The 17,243-nt window shown below is 36.3% G+C and overlaps 1 protein-coding gene across 6 annotated transcripts in view; it reads left to right on the top strand.

Annotated features, from left to right (window-relative positions):
- Window positions 1–1,962: 1,962 nt before the first annotated feature.
- The window catches only part of gabra1 (gamma-aminobutyric acid type A receptor subunit alpha1), a 34,655-nt gene continuing 19,374 nt past the window's right edge, over window positions 1,963–17,243 (top strand). Inside the window, exons 1-4 of one of the 6 annotated variants that reach the window (XM_079847036.1) lie at window positions 1,963–2,226; window positions 5,015–5,115; window positions 7,849–7,955; window positions 15,820–15,887. In XM_079847036.1, the coding sequence (XP_079703162.1) occupies window positions 5,036–5,115; window positions 7,849–7,955; window positions 15,820–15,887 (255 nt within the window). In that variant the 5' untranslated portion in view covers window positions 1,963–2,226; window positions 5,015–5,035. Of the gene's footprint in view, window positions 2,815–2,834; window positions 3,557–3,728; window positions 3,840–5,014; window positions 5,116–7,848; window positions 7,956–15,819; window positions 15,888–17,243 lie in introns of those variants that run through there. The other 5 variants (XM_079847033.1, XM_079847034.1, XM_079847035.1 and 2 more) reach the window with 5 other exon arrangements.

Below are 17,243 nucleotides of genomic sequence, written 5' to 3'. Positions count from 1 at the left end.
ATTTCGGCCGCCTGTACCCATGATCTTGTTCTTTCGGTCATGACCCACAGCTCATGACCATAGGTGAGAGTAGGAACGTTGAGTGACCGGTAAATCGAGAGCTTCGCCTTGCGGCTCAGCTCTTTCTTCACCACGACAGACCGGTACATCGACCGCATTACTGCAGAAGCTGCACCGATCCGTCTGTCAATCTCCCGTTCCATCCTTCCCTCAATCGTGAACAAAACCCCAAGATACTTAAACTCCTCCACTTGAGGCAGGAACTCTCCACCAACTTGAAGCGAGCAAGCCGCCCTTTTCCGAATGAGAACCATGGCCTCGGACTTGGAGGTGCTGATTCTCATCCCAGCCGCTTCTATAGATAATAATGAATATACTGTGGGGGTGTTGGAACAGCTTCTAAATACAGTTGAAAATGAATTGATGGTCTTAAAAAGATGATTTGATGATTATCGACTTTCCCTGAATTTGAGTAAAAAAAAAGTTCATAATATTTAGCAATCGACAAAGTAATAACAAAACTAAAATTAGGATTAGTAATGAGGAAATAGAAAGAGTTTATGAATATAAATTTTGGGGTGTTAGATCATAAATTATGCTGGAAATCACATATAAGTAATGTAAAAACAAAAATGTCTAAATCCATTGCAATATTAAATAAAATAAAACATTTTGAACGAAAAATCAATCATTGTGTGGAGGTGTGGGGTCATACATATAAAACTAATACAAATTCAATACAAAAGAAAGCAATAAGGATTGTAAAATGGGCTGACTATTATGAACCAACAAATATATTATTTATTAATTTACAAGCTTTAAAAATTGTTGATTTAGTTGACCTTTATACTGCACAGATTATGTACATAAAGTATATAATAATTTACTTCGAAATTGTGTTAGAGGCTGTTCGAAATAAGAGAAAGATTAATGTATGTTTAAAACAGTAAGAGCAAAAACTAATACAAAAAATAGATGTATATCTGTTAAAGGGGTAAACATCAAGCATTGCGTTAGCTCGCATAAGCTGATAGCCAGCTGTTCCTGACGTGTTCCAATCCAGTGTCGACATCTATCACAGCGGCACATATAAACTCCCATTCCTTCAGCATTTCCTCCATAGCATCGCTGCTCGCATTTAAACTCCCTCCTCCAACCGAACCTGTCATTCATAGTCATTCTGACTATTTTGTTTTTCCCATACAGTTCAATACATTGCGTTTTCTATCATGTATTTGTATTTTCACAACTCATGTAATTGAGAATTGTGATTATGAATGCATGGTTCTGTTCTGTACCCCAGGGGTGTTTGACTTGCTGCTATCCCCGCTCTATCCAGGCAGAGCTGCATGGACAGGAGTAGGAGTTTTGCCCAGAACAGAACCATACCGCCAACACTAACTGTATGCTAATGTTAATAAATGTATATACTTGGCGAAGTGGTCCTGACTGAACTATGGAATCATTGTGATAAGGAATTAAAATTGTGTACTTCACTCTGTAAATTCAAGAAAATGTTTAAAAACAAGGTGATAAATAATTATATAACTCAATATGAGTAATTTGTGTACGTCATAAACTACTGAAATAATATCTGATATGTGTACCTTTGTAATCATGTTGAAAATTGTTTTATGTAACTATGTATAAAAGGGTATAAAGGGTAGGCATACTATGCATAAAGGGTAGGCATATTTAGCATAGGCTTCAGCCTATTATATATATATATATATATATATATATATATATTTTTTTTTTTTTTTTTTTTTTTTTTTTTACTTTGGAAAATTATGTGCGAGGACCGAAATAAATGTTTGTTGTTGTTGTTGTTGTAAAATGATTGACATTTTTATTGATGTATTTATTTGGAAACAACATGATGACTTGTATCCAATATCATGCTTAATCAGTGATTCAGAGGTTTCATCAAGTAGACCTCTGCTGTGCAAAAGCCTCCAGTGCACGTGCTTGCTGTAAGAAACCTCATCTGGAGAGCTTTTTAAAGCTGTCTGTTGTCTCGTGGCTGTCCATGGTGCTGAAGCGAAACGGGCAAAGTCATACGGATCATGCTTTAGAATTAATGCCACTCTCTAAATGTGAATCATTTATGAGTTACTTATTAGATGAAGGGTACGCTCGGCAAATAAAAACTTTCCTGATGCACATGACACCATCTGCACAGTCACGTGCGAAACGTGATACTCGAGATCCGACTTCTATGCTCAGGTATTCCCAGGATGAGAACACGGTGACTTTAAGATACAAGACATTATAAACTGGCATTCTGTTTAAAACTTTAAAACTAGAAGTGTTTGCGTTGCAGCTGTTGCTCGCACTGCATCAGGTTTGAGTTGAACTATAGTCTGCTAATGACAGCGAGCGCGAGCTTATCGTTTATTGAGATAAATCCTGTCTCGCGCATGCATGAACATGCACATGTACATGAACGTCAAGACGCCGTGGAGTTTGTATGAATGCTTACTTAATGTTTCAATCCGTACCGTCATCGCTCTCTAACACTCAGCATATTGAAATGGAAGCTCGCGACGTGGCCTCTAATAAGATGCGCTATTTTCCTCGTTAATGTCACGTTTAAAACACCCTCCGGTTTTTAGTTTGTGTGCTCACTACGCAAATTATCAAAAAAGCTCCTCTGCAGATGCGCTGTAAGGACTGCGGATCTTCCTTAAGCGTTTGTTTAAAAATATCAGTGCAATATTCCAGGCGGTGGGTGAGTCAGTGAGAAGAGGGTTTGTAGAGACTGCTTCGAGGTGAATTTTTTGGGAGAAAGATTTGAGTCATCGGGATTTTTCGGTGAGAAATGCATGCATTCCACTTTATTTTGGGTGTATGCACGCATGCATGCACTGCGGTTTGGCATGCATATTTTTGCATGCATGTCTGACATGCCTTTTACGTGGCAGTGCTCAATATCCTTGGTGTAATAATTAATAGCATGCTAATTGTGATGGAGATGATGCGCTTTGTGTTTTTGTTCCAACGCAACGGAAGAGAGCGAGAAAGAGGCGAAATCCGGGTAAAATGTAAGAGGATTTGATCCCCAACCACTGAAAGAGATTAAGTCGACAGCAGTGCGAGTGAAATTGTGCTGCATATAAAAATAGGACGGATTGGTCTTTCGATGTGAGATTGGTACCTTCCATTCTGTAACACAATCGCCATGTACTCAAGTGATCTCGTTTCAGGGGCATAGCACGGTTGCTGCTCTGCTATAGTACAGCTTTATTGTTGTGGATTTGGGTCTGGTATATGACTAATTTGCTGTAAACCGGGAAGAGTTTCGATGAAGAGTGCGCGAGAGCTGCGCGCGCTCAGCATCATCATCATCAGCAGCAGTAGCAGCAGCCTCGAGCTCAAATTCAGAACAGCTCGCATCTCAGAGCATCATCTCCTCGCATCCAGACATAAAAGACGTTTGCAAAAGTTTGACGATAAGGTGCGATCTATTTGACGTAAGTGTAGCCTATATGACTTGATGCTTGTGTCTTGGAAATTGTAAAAACCAGTGGTTGGGGGATCACGACGGCATTAAAAGGTAGTGCCATATTCCTGGAAATTTCAAATTGATTATGAGCTACTTTTATATGTAGGATGTTTATGGTGTGCATGTTTGCTGCGAACTTGGCTGTAGTAGGGCACTGTTTGCTTAATTACTCCAATTTAATTACTACACGTTTAGGAAGAACCCCGTGGCGCACGCCCAATACTAATTCTGAGATACCTTGAGAGACATGCTTTTGACGATGCGCTCTCGCGACAGAACTCTAAAAGTGTGAATGTTATGGACGGTGTACGCATTAGAATCCATGTGAAGTCAGGTAATTTTGCCCAGATTTATCACGTAGCCTACAATTTGAATGTGTGCATCATGGAAGTGTGATCAAGATTTTTTGCATTAAGCTGTAAATCATTGTGCATGATGTTTATGTAGGATTAGAGCACCGATCGTGTGTGTAATGATTTGCGTAAATGCGTAGCGCCGACCGTCGGAATGAAAGCACACTGCTCTTGCCTAGATTTTATAGCCTATGTATAGAACTCTGTTCATATGATGCACAGCCTTATATGTGCATGAGCACAAAATAATAGTCTAAAAGGTGTAAGTGCGATTAAACATTTAGTATTTGCGTAGAGGGCTTGTGGCTTCTTCGTATGCGGAATGACTGCCGTATTTTGCCATGCACAACTTTGAGATTTATTTAATCGTTATCCTGGTAATGCATATAATTGCTGTAGTATTAATCTACACTATACATAAACTGTAACGGGGGCTTGGACCACCACAAATCACCGATTCACATGAACGCGCAGTATTTATGAATATGCTCAGGCTTTAAATTAGATAGAGGGTTAAAACGAGGAAATATGAACATTTTGTTCAGTGCTTGTTAAACTACCATAAAGGATATTGTGCAATTAAAGGATTTGCTTTTAGGTTTCATTAGTTACTACTTGGAGTTAACATGAATGAATAATACTTCTGCAGCATTTATTCATCTAAATGAATGTTAATTTCAATATTTACTAATACATTATTAAAATCAAAGGTTGTATTTGTTAACTTTAGTATGTGCACTGTGAACTAACATGAGCAAACAATGAATGACTGTATTTTTATTCACTAAAATTAACAAAGATGAATAAATACTGCAACAAATGTTTTGTTCATTGTTAGTTCATGTTAGTAAACTAATGTTAACTAATGAAACCTTATTGTAAAGTGTTACCAGATAATGTTATATGCAGCTTGTCAGATGACCTTATTGTGAATCAACAAATCACAAAACAAAGTTGCTGTCCATATAGACTTTGAATGTTAACTGTGAGTTACGCTAAAGATCATTTTTTGTTTTTGTTTTTGTCCAAAAAAAACTTTGTTTAATCAGATTTTTAAGCATGTTCCAAATGAAAATTGACGCACTCCATATAATCACAAAGTTATGCTTTTCATGAAGCAGATTATTACCTTAACTTTGTATTTTCTCTTCTTTAGTGAGGATTCATCCTTTGGAGAATGATGTGGGGTGGAAGGGGAGCAGCTTGGCTTTGGATTCGGGCCTGTTTACTGGTGACCAGTGTTCTGGCTGGAAAAAGGTATGTTAATGCACTTGATTTTGGTACATATTGTACTCATATCTTGGAATGATTAACATATTCTCTACTGTCTCTGTTTTTTTATATGTAATGACTTTGATCTAAATCTAGGTCTTTGATCTAACCTATGATGTTAACTTAGACCAAGGATCAGAACCTCCGACTTCAAAGTGGATGTTATGCTAATGAAGCTTTCATTAATATTTTCATCCTGCTGTTACTTGCTTTTACCGTTATACTGCGTGGCTCATGGTGTGTTATTCATTTATAAGTGATTTTTTTCTGACATACATTGTGAAGTATAAGAAAACAAGATTATACGCGAGTCCATCATCCTTAAGCAGTTTATTTAGTTGGAACAAGACAAAAACATACAGTAAGATAGATTTTTTTTTTTTTTAAGTTTCTTTAAATATTGAGGATAAATGCAGAGGTTTGTAATCAAAGGAGGATGTGGCTTCAAAGAGTGTACGTCCTGTTCGATCTGATCGAGTTTTTATTTTAAATTTACTGTTACGTTTTTATCAATGGAGCTTGGATTGTTCTGTACTATTAGCAGAGAATTATGCTGCGGTTTAGGAAAAACAACGACAACAAAAACAGTGTTTTAATGATGCATTTAATTCCGTTTTTTTGCACAGATCAGTAATCATGATTGTAAAATAATCACTGCAACACAAATGTCATGCCACGTTTTGCTTGCCTTAGATATATGTTATACGTTTAGACAGTCACGGTATTGTATTCATTCCCATTAATATTTTATAACAATACTTTAAAAATGCCATAGGCATACAATATCTTATTTGTAAGCTGTGTGTGTGAGAGCAGAGAGCACTGTTGCTGTCTATATGACCTGTAGATGGGGTTGCTGTACAATGTTTAATGGAGATCTGTTTTCTGCTCATAAGCACATGGATTTTACATTGTGTTATTCATCACTGCATGGTTTCTCATTCACCCAATTATCACCAAATGTACCAATATATATATAAATATACACACATAGTAGTCTGCTGCGATTTTTCTCTGACTCTGAATTTTGTGCATTCTATTATTATTATTAACAGAGATAACAGCGGATATGTCATTTTAGGTCAGGCTGACATTACCAGTATGCTGTGAGTGTTGTATGCGTATTATATGAGACTACGTTTTCCTCTCATGACCCCTTTTCAGTGTCGCTCATAGAGTCTGTGTGCATGTGCGTGTATGTCTCTCTGCGCCGATGGGGGAAGGGTGGAAGTATTCTCATTTTAATTTTCTCCTTGTTTTTGTGGCAGTCTGTTGTTGAATTCGGTGAGTTCCAACGTTGTGAGACCCCTTGTGAAAAAAAATCTCTATTTTGCATTTTTATAATAGATTAAAAGGTTAACACATTATTTTAGGTGACATGGTTACATTATTACATGTTCTTATTATAGTAGTAAGAGTAAATTAAATTAGATAAACCAAACCATAACCCTAATTGTATGGTAAGTACATGTAGTTAATATTACTCAGCACTTATTTAAGTGCAATGTAACTACGTCATCTTAAAATAAAATGTAACCGAATAAAATGAAAGCAGAATCAGAATTTAACACCAAAATATTGAGAGAATGCTGTTTGCTGTAATTGAAGCAATGAAATAGTGATTAAAATGGTCAGTACCGACCAGTCATAACCAATCATAACGTTTCTTTGAAAACAGTTCAAATCCCAGATTTTCAAAGTGAAACTGTTCAGACTTTCAAAGTTCAGACTTTTAAACCGCATGGACCTCATAAAATACGTTCTTTGTGACAAAGGAAATTGTGCAAAGAGACTGCTTGAGATGAGTACATAAAACAAGTGCACGACGTGCGCACTCTTCTTCTCAGCTAATTTTATTGAACTGCTTTGAATCGATAGTTATCGTTTGTCTATGTAGGTTTAGTGGAATATGCCTAGTGAAATTATGTGCAATAACAGATATGAAGCAACGAGATACAAGGATAACCTGCATTACAATGCGTGCGATGTCTCTCTGTTTCTTTCTTTCTGTCGTGCTCTCTCCCTCTGTCTTTGCCATGTCAAAACACTCCGATCCGTGGTCCATCACTAATCACGATGACCTCATCCTCTACTTGAAATCTGTTTCCATGCCAAGCTTATTTTTGAAACACCGAACAGTCTGCAGCCGCACTTGTCGTCCAGTACCTTTTAGCAGGAAAAGAATGTCAATGATTACCAAAAAAGCAAGCAATTACGTATGAACGGCCACCGGTGATGGTTTTTAGGGGATGACAAATTGTTCACCATCCTTACAAGCTCTTAATCATAAAATACCATTTTACACTATATGATTAAACTGCATTTTGCTCATAATCATTTGTCTGAAATACCTATGAGCAAAGATGTTAACAGAGTTCATTCTTTTTGCAGTCATAAGAGTGTCTTTTTAACATTTGGCTTCATGATGCCAGAACTCAGAATATCCACATGGAAATTTGCATATAAAACAGTATTTTAGCTAATTAATAATGCATTGTTCCTCTGAATATACCCCTTTGCTTCTAAGATGGAAGGAGACTTGTTTTTTGTCTTCAGGCTAATACATTGCAAATTCTCTTTAAACTGGCTGGATGTTTGAGAATTACCCCGAGGAGGGTGTCTGATTTTACACAACAGGGTGTGTTCTAGCCACCCTTTGCTGTTGATTCCTGCTTTTGTTGGGTTTTGAATTAAACATCTGCTGTTTTGCATTGTCAGCTCCAATCAGAATACAGATGAGCAGAAAGACAACACCACAGTTTTCACCAGGATTCTGGACAGCCTCCTCGATGGCTATGACAACCGTCTTAGGCCTGGACTAGGAGGTAGGTACAGACGTTTCACTAATGCTTTATACATATGTCCCAGTTTTCAGCCTTGTGGGAGTTCTTTGGTTTTAACGGTAAAAAGAAAATGGCTTTCCAGATAAACTTCTGGTGGTAAATGTAGTCTAAGGGAAAAAGTTTCCACAAACACACACCATTCACCATTTATGTCTAGTCTGCTTATATCTCTCTGATTTGATGCACTCACGTCAGCGAGGGTGTCATGATCTTGACTTGTTTAGTTTAATAGTTTCATTGTCATGTTCTGTTTAATTTCGTTTTCATGGTTCTCCATGTTCCTATTTGCTTGAGTTCTCGTTTCTAGTTTGTTTCCATGGTTTGATTAGTTACACACCTGTTATCGGTTTCTTTAATTTTCTTCTGTTTTCTTTTATCTCTGTTCCACGTTAAAGTTGATGTTAGATGTGTAGTGTGCTATCGTTCTCCGTGTTTATTAAAGTTTCTTGTTTCATCATCATTCTGCGTCACGCATCTCATCTTTGGATTTAGGTACATGCTACCCATGACAGAGGGTCACGCTGTTATTATTTTATTAGGATTTAAACCATGTAAGCTTTTCTAAGTTATTTATTGCACCAAAAAAATTTTATTTACTCAATTTTATTTCAATTTTAGCTCAATTTTATTTACTTGCCAAATGCATTTTTCCATCACAATTAAATCATGATAAGAGACTTTTTAAAGTGGCAAACATGTCCTTTATACTAGGGGTGTGCAGTGAAACCAGTATCTGTATCTGTTACAATCTCAAAATTATTTGTATCTGTATCCGGATAAAACCTAGACATGGGCGGAGCTTTAAACGGATTTCCTTAAATTACTTGAGAAGACTGTTTTAATTGTAATTCTGTTCCCTTCATAGTAATCATTTAACAAATATGCCTTGTATAACTCATAAATATATATTTTTTGAAAAATTAGGCGCAGCGTCAGTTCTGTCAGGTCACGTTAGTCAAGCTCGCATCAGTGACTCTCAACTGATCCACATCTACCTATAGGAATACGACGTTAAATACAACGTCATATTCCTATAGGTAGATTACATTTAAAAAAAAAATTTATTAAATTAAAAAAAATTGAATGTTAAATAAAATAAAATGTTAATTTAAAAAATATATATTTTATTTGGACTCTACAAAATACCTGATTAGAGAACATTCAAGATGATAGAAGATGTTCAGTAGTTAAAAATTGCTAAAACAAATTTTAATATTCATACAAAATGCAAATCTTTACAAATTAAAGCCTAAAGAATACATAAATGCTTGCCATTACCGGGAGAGAGTGAGACAAAGACACATATCATGTGTCTCATTGTACAAGGTTTAAAACATTTCAATAGACATATAGTGTATTTGCATGATGTAGTATTTTAGCTTATATTACTCATGGCTATTATTATCATGGAGTGCTTATTGTATTCAGTTTACACTCATTCACTTCACACACTCATTATTGCATAGTGATGTTAGAGGTTTATGTATAATTTTGTGCTATCCCCAGCCGAAAATATTTTTCCTATTATTCGATAGAATTCATTATTTGTTTTAAAGCCATTAACCGTGCTTTTACGGATAAGGTATTCGGCTTCGGGCACATCCATACTTCACACTATGGTAATTGTTTTTAATTGTTTATGTACAATTTTCACAAGCAAATGGTACATTTTCAAAACTCTTAGTACTTATCTTACAAAATATCATCAAAAATGCTTTTTTTCGCCAAGCATTTAAACATTTTCTATAATGTCTAAATCTATAAAAAGTATCATTTTAATAGTTTCATCTATGTAAATCTTTCATTCATAACTGCCTTTCATTATGCCATTACTATCAAATGTTTCATTTGCATGTCTTCTTGTTCAGTTTAATACTATTATAATACTATTATTAATGCATTGTACCATTAACAGATTATCAAAAGATGTTTATAGATGTAGGTTCTATAGAACTGCAATTCCGAAACAGTTTGCAATTTGTTTGCAATTTCCGAAACAGAAAACCAAATAAAATATAAATAGTATAAGCAATTTATCTCAGATAATAACCACAGTGTTCCGAAGTGAAACTTCGACGCTGCGTCATGGTGTTGATGATATGTGGGAACACTCCAGTGTGAATACATGGGAATTTTGATTGACTACGGCAGTTGGGTGACATCACAGGCACACCGACAGGCTATAAGAAGGTGCCAGAAGAAAATGTCATCAGCTCTTTTGTCTTCAGGAAGCCACTTTGTATGAGTGTGTGTATGTGAAATCTGAACCCGTGTTTCTCTGTGTTTGAAAAGTGTCATGCAGCATGAAAAGAAAAAGTGGGTTAGAAAATGTATCATGCCCTGACCTCGTTTCATTACAAGTAGAGGATACACACGAGATGTGTGTCATCTGTCTTGGAGCGGAGCATATGCACGGTCAGCTCTCAAAGGGGGCTGGCTGTGTTCACTGTAACTGTTTTACAGTGATGAAGCTTTACTTCCACCTGGCTTTCTTTAAGGGGGATAAGAGCCAGGTGTCTGCCCCGCGTGGTTCCTGTCCCGTTGCTGCCGAGGCGGCGCAGTGACTTAGATCATGGGTTTTGCAAATGGAACTTGCGGAGGAGTTAGAGACGGGTCTATCCCTTTCTCCAACTTCACCCACTAGCTTAGCCGCTCTCATGCCTGATCTGGAAGCTCGCTTGGCCGCTTCTTCCGATCTAGCAGAGAGCTCGTTATTGTTCTAATGAGTTAGACCAAAGACTATATAGAAAGACAGTTCACTTCTATTACTTATGAATTGGAGAAATTGCAACGCACAATATGGCAGAATACGTCCTGCCTTCTATGTAAAAGAGCCAATTTCTGATTGGCAAAGTCATTGCATCACTACAGCTGCTCTCAGGAGTACGTCAATAGAGATTATGTTCTTCACTTGTAATCACATCTCATAACCATACACTATAGGCTTTAATGAAAAGAAAGTGGCCTCATTTGCATCACTGCCCCTCTGTTCTTATATGTTGCCTTCTTCATTTATATGATGGAGACAGTATAAGTGTGTTCTCAGATGACAAAGTGGATTTTATCGCTATAAGCATTCCGCTCCGTCGTCTCTTCAGGACTAGGAATTTGGAGTTGGTATTGCTGTGTTTCCCTTCTACCACATATTTATGGTGGGTACAAATTAAAAGATTGGGCAGTGCCGCCACTTGCGTTCCACTCTTTTATTTGTCATGATCTTCAGTACACAAGGTATGGAGGCAGTATCCTCCAAATTTTTCTATTGCGAAAAGGTCGGCTAATGCAAAGAAAGGAGAGTGACCAATTCCGGCACTTGCATCCCTCTCCTTTGTCTGTCGGTATTAGGAGCAATTACGGTATTAGGGCAATACCGACACTCAGGTCCCACTTCCTCATCTGTTGCCCTCTCCGGTACTGAAAGTATGGAGGTGGAAGCAATGTGCTCCCTCTGTAATCACATATAAATGGGCTGTTAAAGAGGAGGTGAAAAGGCAATACCACCACTCGCATCACACTTCCTCATCTGTCGCCCTCTCTGGCACTTGGAGTATGGAGGAAGCGTCAATGGGCTTCTTATGGAATCACATTCATATGGCCAATACATGGAGTGTGGAAACAGCATGTTTGCACTTCGCCATATGATGTGCGAGGGAAGGGGTTGTTCACAGAGTAGGAAGAGTGGCCATGACCGCTAGTAGCGTCCTACTTCCATCTGCTGCCCCCTCTGATGCAGTGGATACAGAGGTTGCATTAATGTGCTTCCTCATGTAATCACATAAGAATGGCCTGTACAGAAGAGGAGTTTCACTCCCTCATCTGTCGTACCTCCACCATGAACCATGATAATGTGGACATAGTGGTGAAGCTGTTAACATATTTCCTAACTGTTCGTGAGTAGTAATGGAATGATGCTGCATAAATACGTTGACAGAGTCCACTGTCCTCCCCTTCTGCACTTTGGCCAGAGGTGGATATGCATCTAAGCCTCCTCGCTAGAACTGTAAGAATGGGCAACCAATAGCCGATGAGGGCCAGTAGAGAGTAGATGAGAGTGGCGCTATAGCTCACTAGCCTCCTTCCGTTTTGCGCTGGATGTTGTAGCTTGATGGGAATACATTGGCTCATTTCCTTAGGAGACCTGACTAACAGGTAGAGTGCTTCTCTTGGGGTTCAGCGGTGACATTCTTTCGGCAATAGGGCACTTCCAGTGGGTGTCGCTCCTACTGTGTGGCCCTCTCTAGCCGCGGAAGTAGCAGGCGGCGGCTAACTTTGTCAACATGATTCTTTGATGATCGGCAATGGAGAGCATGGAAGTGTGGAGCTGGCGTATGGGTTCCACTCTAGGTGCTCTCTTGCCAGATCTCCCAAGGGTACTTTTGCTATTTCTCCTTGAGGAGACTTGAGGGTAGAGCAAACAGTTGAGATTGCACTGTTCTCTCCTGAGGCCTCTTCTAATCCTTTAAGGATGGGATGCTTAATTACATGCTCCCTTTGGTTAGGTTGCCCTTTAGAGCTTATAGCCGAGGGATTGTTATGGTCGGAGTAGCAGTAGTTTAGTCTGCCCTCTTCCAGTTTGGAGTTGCTGGTGGACGCAGTGAAGCTGCTGCCTCCCTAGTTAGCTTGGCGCCCGGGGCAGTTGTACAGGTAAGTAAGGAAGGGAGGGTATTGAGCTGTGGATCCCGCACCTCAGGCACCTAAGCTCTTGGTCACTCAGTGCACTGTAAGGTAGCTTTTGGCTACAGCCAAGCTCGCTTGGTTAATTTCACAACACAGTGATCAGGTATTTGTTCATACCCCCTTTAATTGTTTCATACCCCCTTTAGAAACATTTTATAATAAGTTTACAGTAATAAAGTGTTTACAAATCATTTGCAAACTATTAGTTTATATTTAATTAATAGTTTACAAACTATAGGTAATGCATTAATAGACTATATACAAACAATGAGTTATTCATACATTGTCACTGTAATTAACAAATTATTATTGTTTAATTAGCTCATATATAAAGAATTAAATCATGCTTTGTTTTAAAATTAAGTTCTTTAAACCTATGTTGAAAATCAAGATTGTAATGTTGTTTATATGTCTATGTGGTGTTTTTAATATGCTTTAAAACAAACCATGTGCAAATGCATGAGTCAACACCATTTTATATGTCAACACCTGAGTATGTTCTCCTTAAAACTGCAGTGAACCAAAAACAGTCTCAAAAACACGGTTTGAAATCGCTGGTGTTTCTGACGTCATAAACTTCCTTGTAATTCTTGGATCTCTGAGCTGGTGTGAGTGAGTGGAGGCGGGACTCATTTGCATATTCATATAACCGTGTATAGTAAATGAGGCAAGGGTGTAGAGTTACATTCAAGCTATTTTAAGGCATGAAGAATTTTATTTTTCCCAGGAAAAAACTTTTAAATGTAATTTTTGTGATCAAAGATTAGTTTTAAGGGATACAGTTATTGACTACGTGGGACTTTAATGTTAATAAGTTGTTGACGAAGCATTATCTAACTCTTTACAAATGAGCTAATTAAACAATAACACTTTGTTAATTACAGTGACAATGAAGAACTTATTATTTGTATTTATTACATGGCTTGGTTCAATTCCAATGTAGAATGCGGTCTGTTATTTCTTGATAACAGACCGCTGCGAATTATAACACACCGTTGCCATGAAAAACAGAGCGTTGCTATGGACGTGGAACGGACTATTTTCTTTAGCGGAAGCAATACAATCGTTTTTAAATCAATAAACTCCTTTTTAAATCAATAATTTGTGTCAAATTATTTATTTATTTTGTAGGTAGCCATGTAATAAGTGGGATAATGTAGAGCGAGGCGGTTGTTATAGCGAATAACAACCCCTTCAGGCTGATTCAAGACCCCTCCACTTGCGCCGCAGCCTGTCGGGGTTGTTATTCGCTATAACAACCGCCTCGCTATACATTATCCCTTACATAGTCTATTAATATACAAACTACAGCTTATAAACCATTAATTAATCATAAACTAATATATATACAGTATATATATATATATATATATATATATATATATATATATATATATATATTATTTATGTATTTAATTTAGATGTAATGTTTAGGATTGGAGATAGAGTTAAGGGATCTCATATATATATATATATATATATATATATATATATATATATATATATATATATGGTGTTGATATATGAAGGTTTATGTATAAAGTAAAATAATACACAATTAGACTTAATGTATTTATAAACATGTTGAGAACACTTACTATTAATATCTAATAAAGATAGGTTTAAAGCACTTAATTGATGGCAATTTTGTATTTTCAATGATCTAATCTAAAGTGGGATATATTTACTCTGAATTATCATTGACAAATCCTTTACACAAGTTTGACATTTAAGTGCATGATAGGTATGAATAACAAGATTTTAATAAAGCATTAAAAAACATCATTGACTCTTTACATATGAGCTTATTAAACAATAATACTTTGTTAATTACAGTGACATTGAATGAAGAACTCACAATGTAGAGACTACAATTTATAAACTATTAGTTAACTATAAACTAATTGTTTGCAAATGATTTGTTATTATTATTATTATTTTTTTTTTTTTATTATAAAGCTTTTATTATAAAGTGTCACCAAACCTTTTGATAACACACTGGATAGATACTTTTACAAACATTTGATGTCAATTATGTCTCTAAATGTAAGTGTATTGTCTAATCTGACAGCTGTAGACTCTAGTACTGTACCATCTTTAATTCACAAACAATGTGATTTTAAACATGTAACTCGCATTGTTTGCAAATGAATGAACTGATTGTTAAAGGTACTGTATTGAAAGAACATCACACTGTTGTGTTTTGGTGATTAAACCGAATGTACTCATTACATATTGCAATAGTATTGCATTGAAACAATGATTACGTGGACCAAAAATATGTATAACTGTAATGAAAGCATGTAATTAAAGCATGAAAGCAGGTTTTGAAAAAAAATGTTCAACTTGTGAAAACAGTACCAAAAAAAAAAAAAAAAGTACTGTAACATCTTTATTTCAAAAACAAGGGTAATTTGAAACATATCTTGCATTGTTTGCTATTGAATGAACTGAATGTTAAAAGTACAAAAAGGAGAAATAAAGATCGCATTGCTGTGTACTGTGGTGATAAACTAAATGTTTAATAAATATGTAACATATTAAAAAATATATGCATAACTGTAATGAAAGCATGCGATCAGGGTTGGAATTTTTTTTTAGCTAAGTATCATCAGTTTAATTTTAAAAACATTATATATTGAATGCAGAAACATTCCTTGTCAAAAATGCCATGAATTAGCTTTGAACTGAACTGACTAATTAATTAAGTTGGCAAGAATGTCTTCACACATGTGGCATATATTTTTTTAATTTTCAATATGTTTCTTTGGCCTTACTCCCAATACCTGATAGACTAACAACTTCCATCAACATCAGTCATTATTACATGACAGATAGACACTGTTTTTCTTGGAGACAAGATAGTAAGGTTCATTTCTGCATACACAACACCAAACTATGTATGCAGAACGTTATAGCGAGGTTTTTACTTGAATTTAAGTACTTTTGTGAAAAGAAAAGATAAGAAAAGAAAAGAAAAGAAAACTGGACCAAAATATCCCAGGAATCAGAGAGAGATACTGTAGAACTCATGCAGTTTGAGTGTGGAGAGTTTGCTGAACCTCGATTAGATCAAAGACAGGCTGGTTGAACCTCTGGATTAAAGGGTTGTTTAAACTAATGACCAACTATGATTGACACTCAAACTCCTAATTTCTTGCTTCAACAGAGCGTGTAACTGAAGTCAAGACTGACATTTTCGTGACGAGTATTGGACCAGTATCGGACCATGACATGGTAAAACCTCTTTTTTCTTTGTTTTTTTAAAAGTCACACACATTTAACCCTCCAGCTGGGATATGGCTCTAAATGTTATTATTTTGTCTTTATTATACTTACTGACGACTTTCTATTCACACTGTTTTAATACCTTATTTCTTTGATAAAGCTTGTCATTTCACCTTATTTGACATGTATCAAATGTCCTTATAAAAAAAGCGACAAAAAAATAAACATTCCATTGATATTTACTTTTCAAAAATAGTCATAAAACATAATTTCTCATGGAAGCTAGCATGGGCACTATATGATCAGAGGTCAAAAAATTAAGCTTGAGTCTTAGACCTTTTTAATGATTTATTGTTTGCCAATAATTATATTATTTTGCTTTAAAACTTACAGTAACTTTGAACTAATGTAAACAAAGAACGCTTCAGGATGCCGGCATCCTCCCACGGGTTAACAGCTTAATATGATTATGTGTCACTCTAGGGTTGCAGCAAGGATTAGTAGAGGCTGAATCTAATCGCAAGCAGTTGATTTTTAATAAAAAAATTAATAAACTCAAAATAACACTTCTCAGATTCTCAGAATACAAAAACTCGGCAAACAGAACAACCACTAATACAGACAAGATCGGACAAAGAACACTAGAAACACAAGGCTGTATATACAAAGGATAATCAAAGAGAGGAAACAAGAAACAGGTGTGGCAACTTAATCAAACAATGAACAACCATAGCAACAAATGCAAACACAGGAAACTGAACAGGAAACAGTGAAAAACCAACTCAGAAAACAGCTCAAACAAAACTCAAACTCAGGAAAAAAATTTATGGAAATGTGCTGTTTTTTAATTATTAATTACATAATATATTAAAGCTACACTGTGTGATTTTTACCCCCATCTAGCGGTGAAATTGTATATGACTACCCAGTGAATATTAGTTTCTGTTCCTCTCAATTCCGAGGGCGTTTTAACTCCTACGGTGGCCGTATTATTCCAAGATTAACATGGCTTCCAGTTATCGACTTCGTCCATGACAATAATAAACAATACGTCTAAAATGAATAAAACTACAGGACAGATGTCAGGAGGTAAACGTCACCCTTGGAATCGGCTATCCCAGCATAATCAGATTAGGCTAACGTTACAATGTGTACAAAGTAAAAGCAATTAAAAATAACTAAAATTTACAGTGTCCTTTTTTTTATATAGCTTAAAAAATTGCGCCTTTAAAACTATTCATCACCTGTGATCCGTCGCAGCACAGATTTATGTTTCAAGGTAAACAAAACTTTTTCACCATTGACACGAGGATGAAGTTATACTAGAGGTCGATCTGGCGTTATGCACAACCATGCTATGGTTAG

The sequence above is a fragment of the Squalius cephalus genome (genome assembly GCF_949319135.1).
Source record: "Squalius cephalus genome assembly, chromosome: 17".
In the NCBI taxonomy this organism is placed as follows: Eukaryota; Metazoa; Chordata; class Actinopteri; order Cypriniformes; family Leuciscidae; genus Squalius; species Squalius cephalus.
The sequence above is the reverse complement of the archived record's forward strand: the minus strand, read 5'-3'. Positions and strand labels throughout refer to the sequence as shown.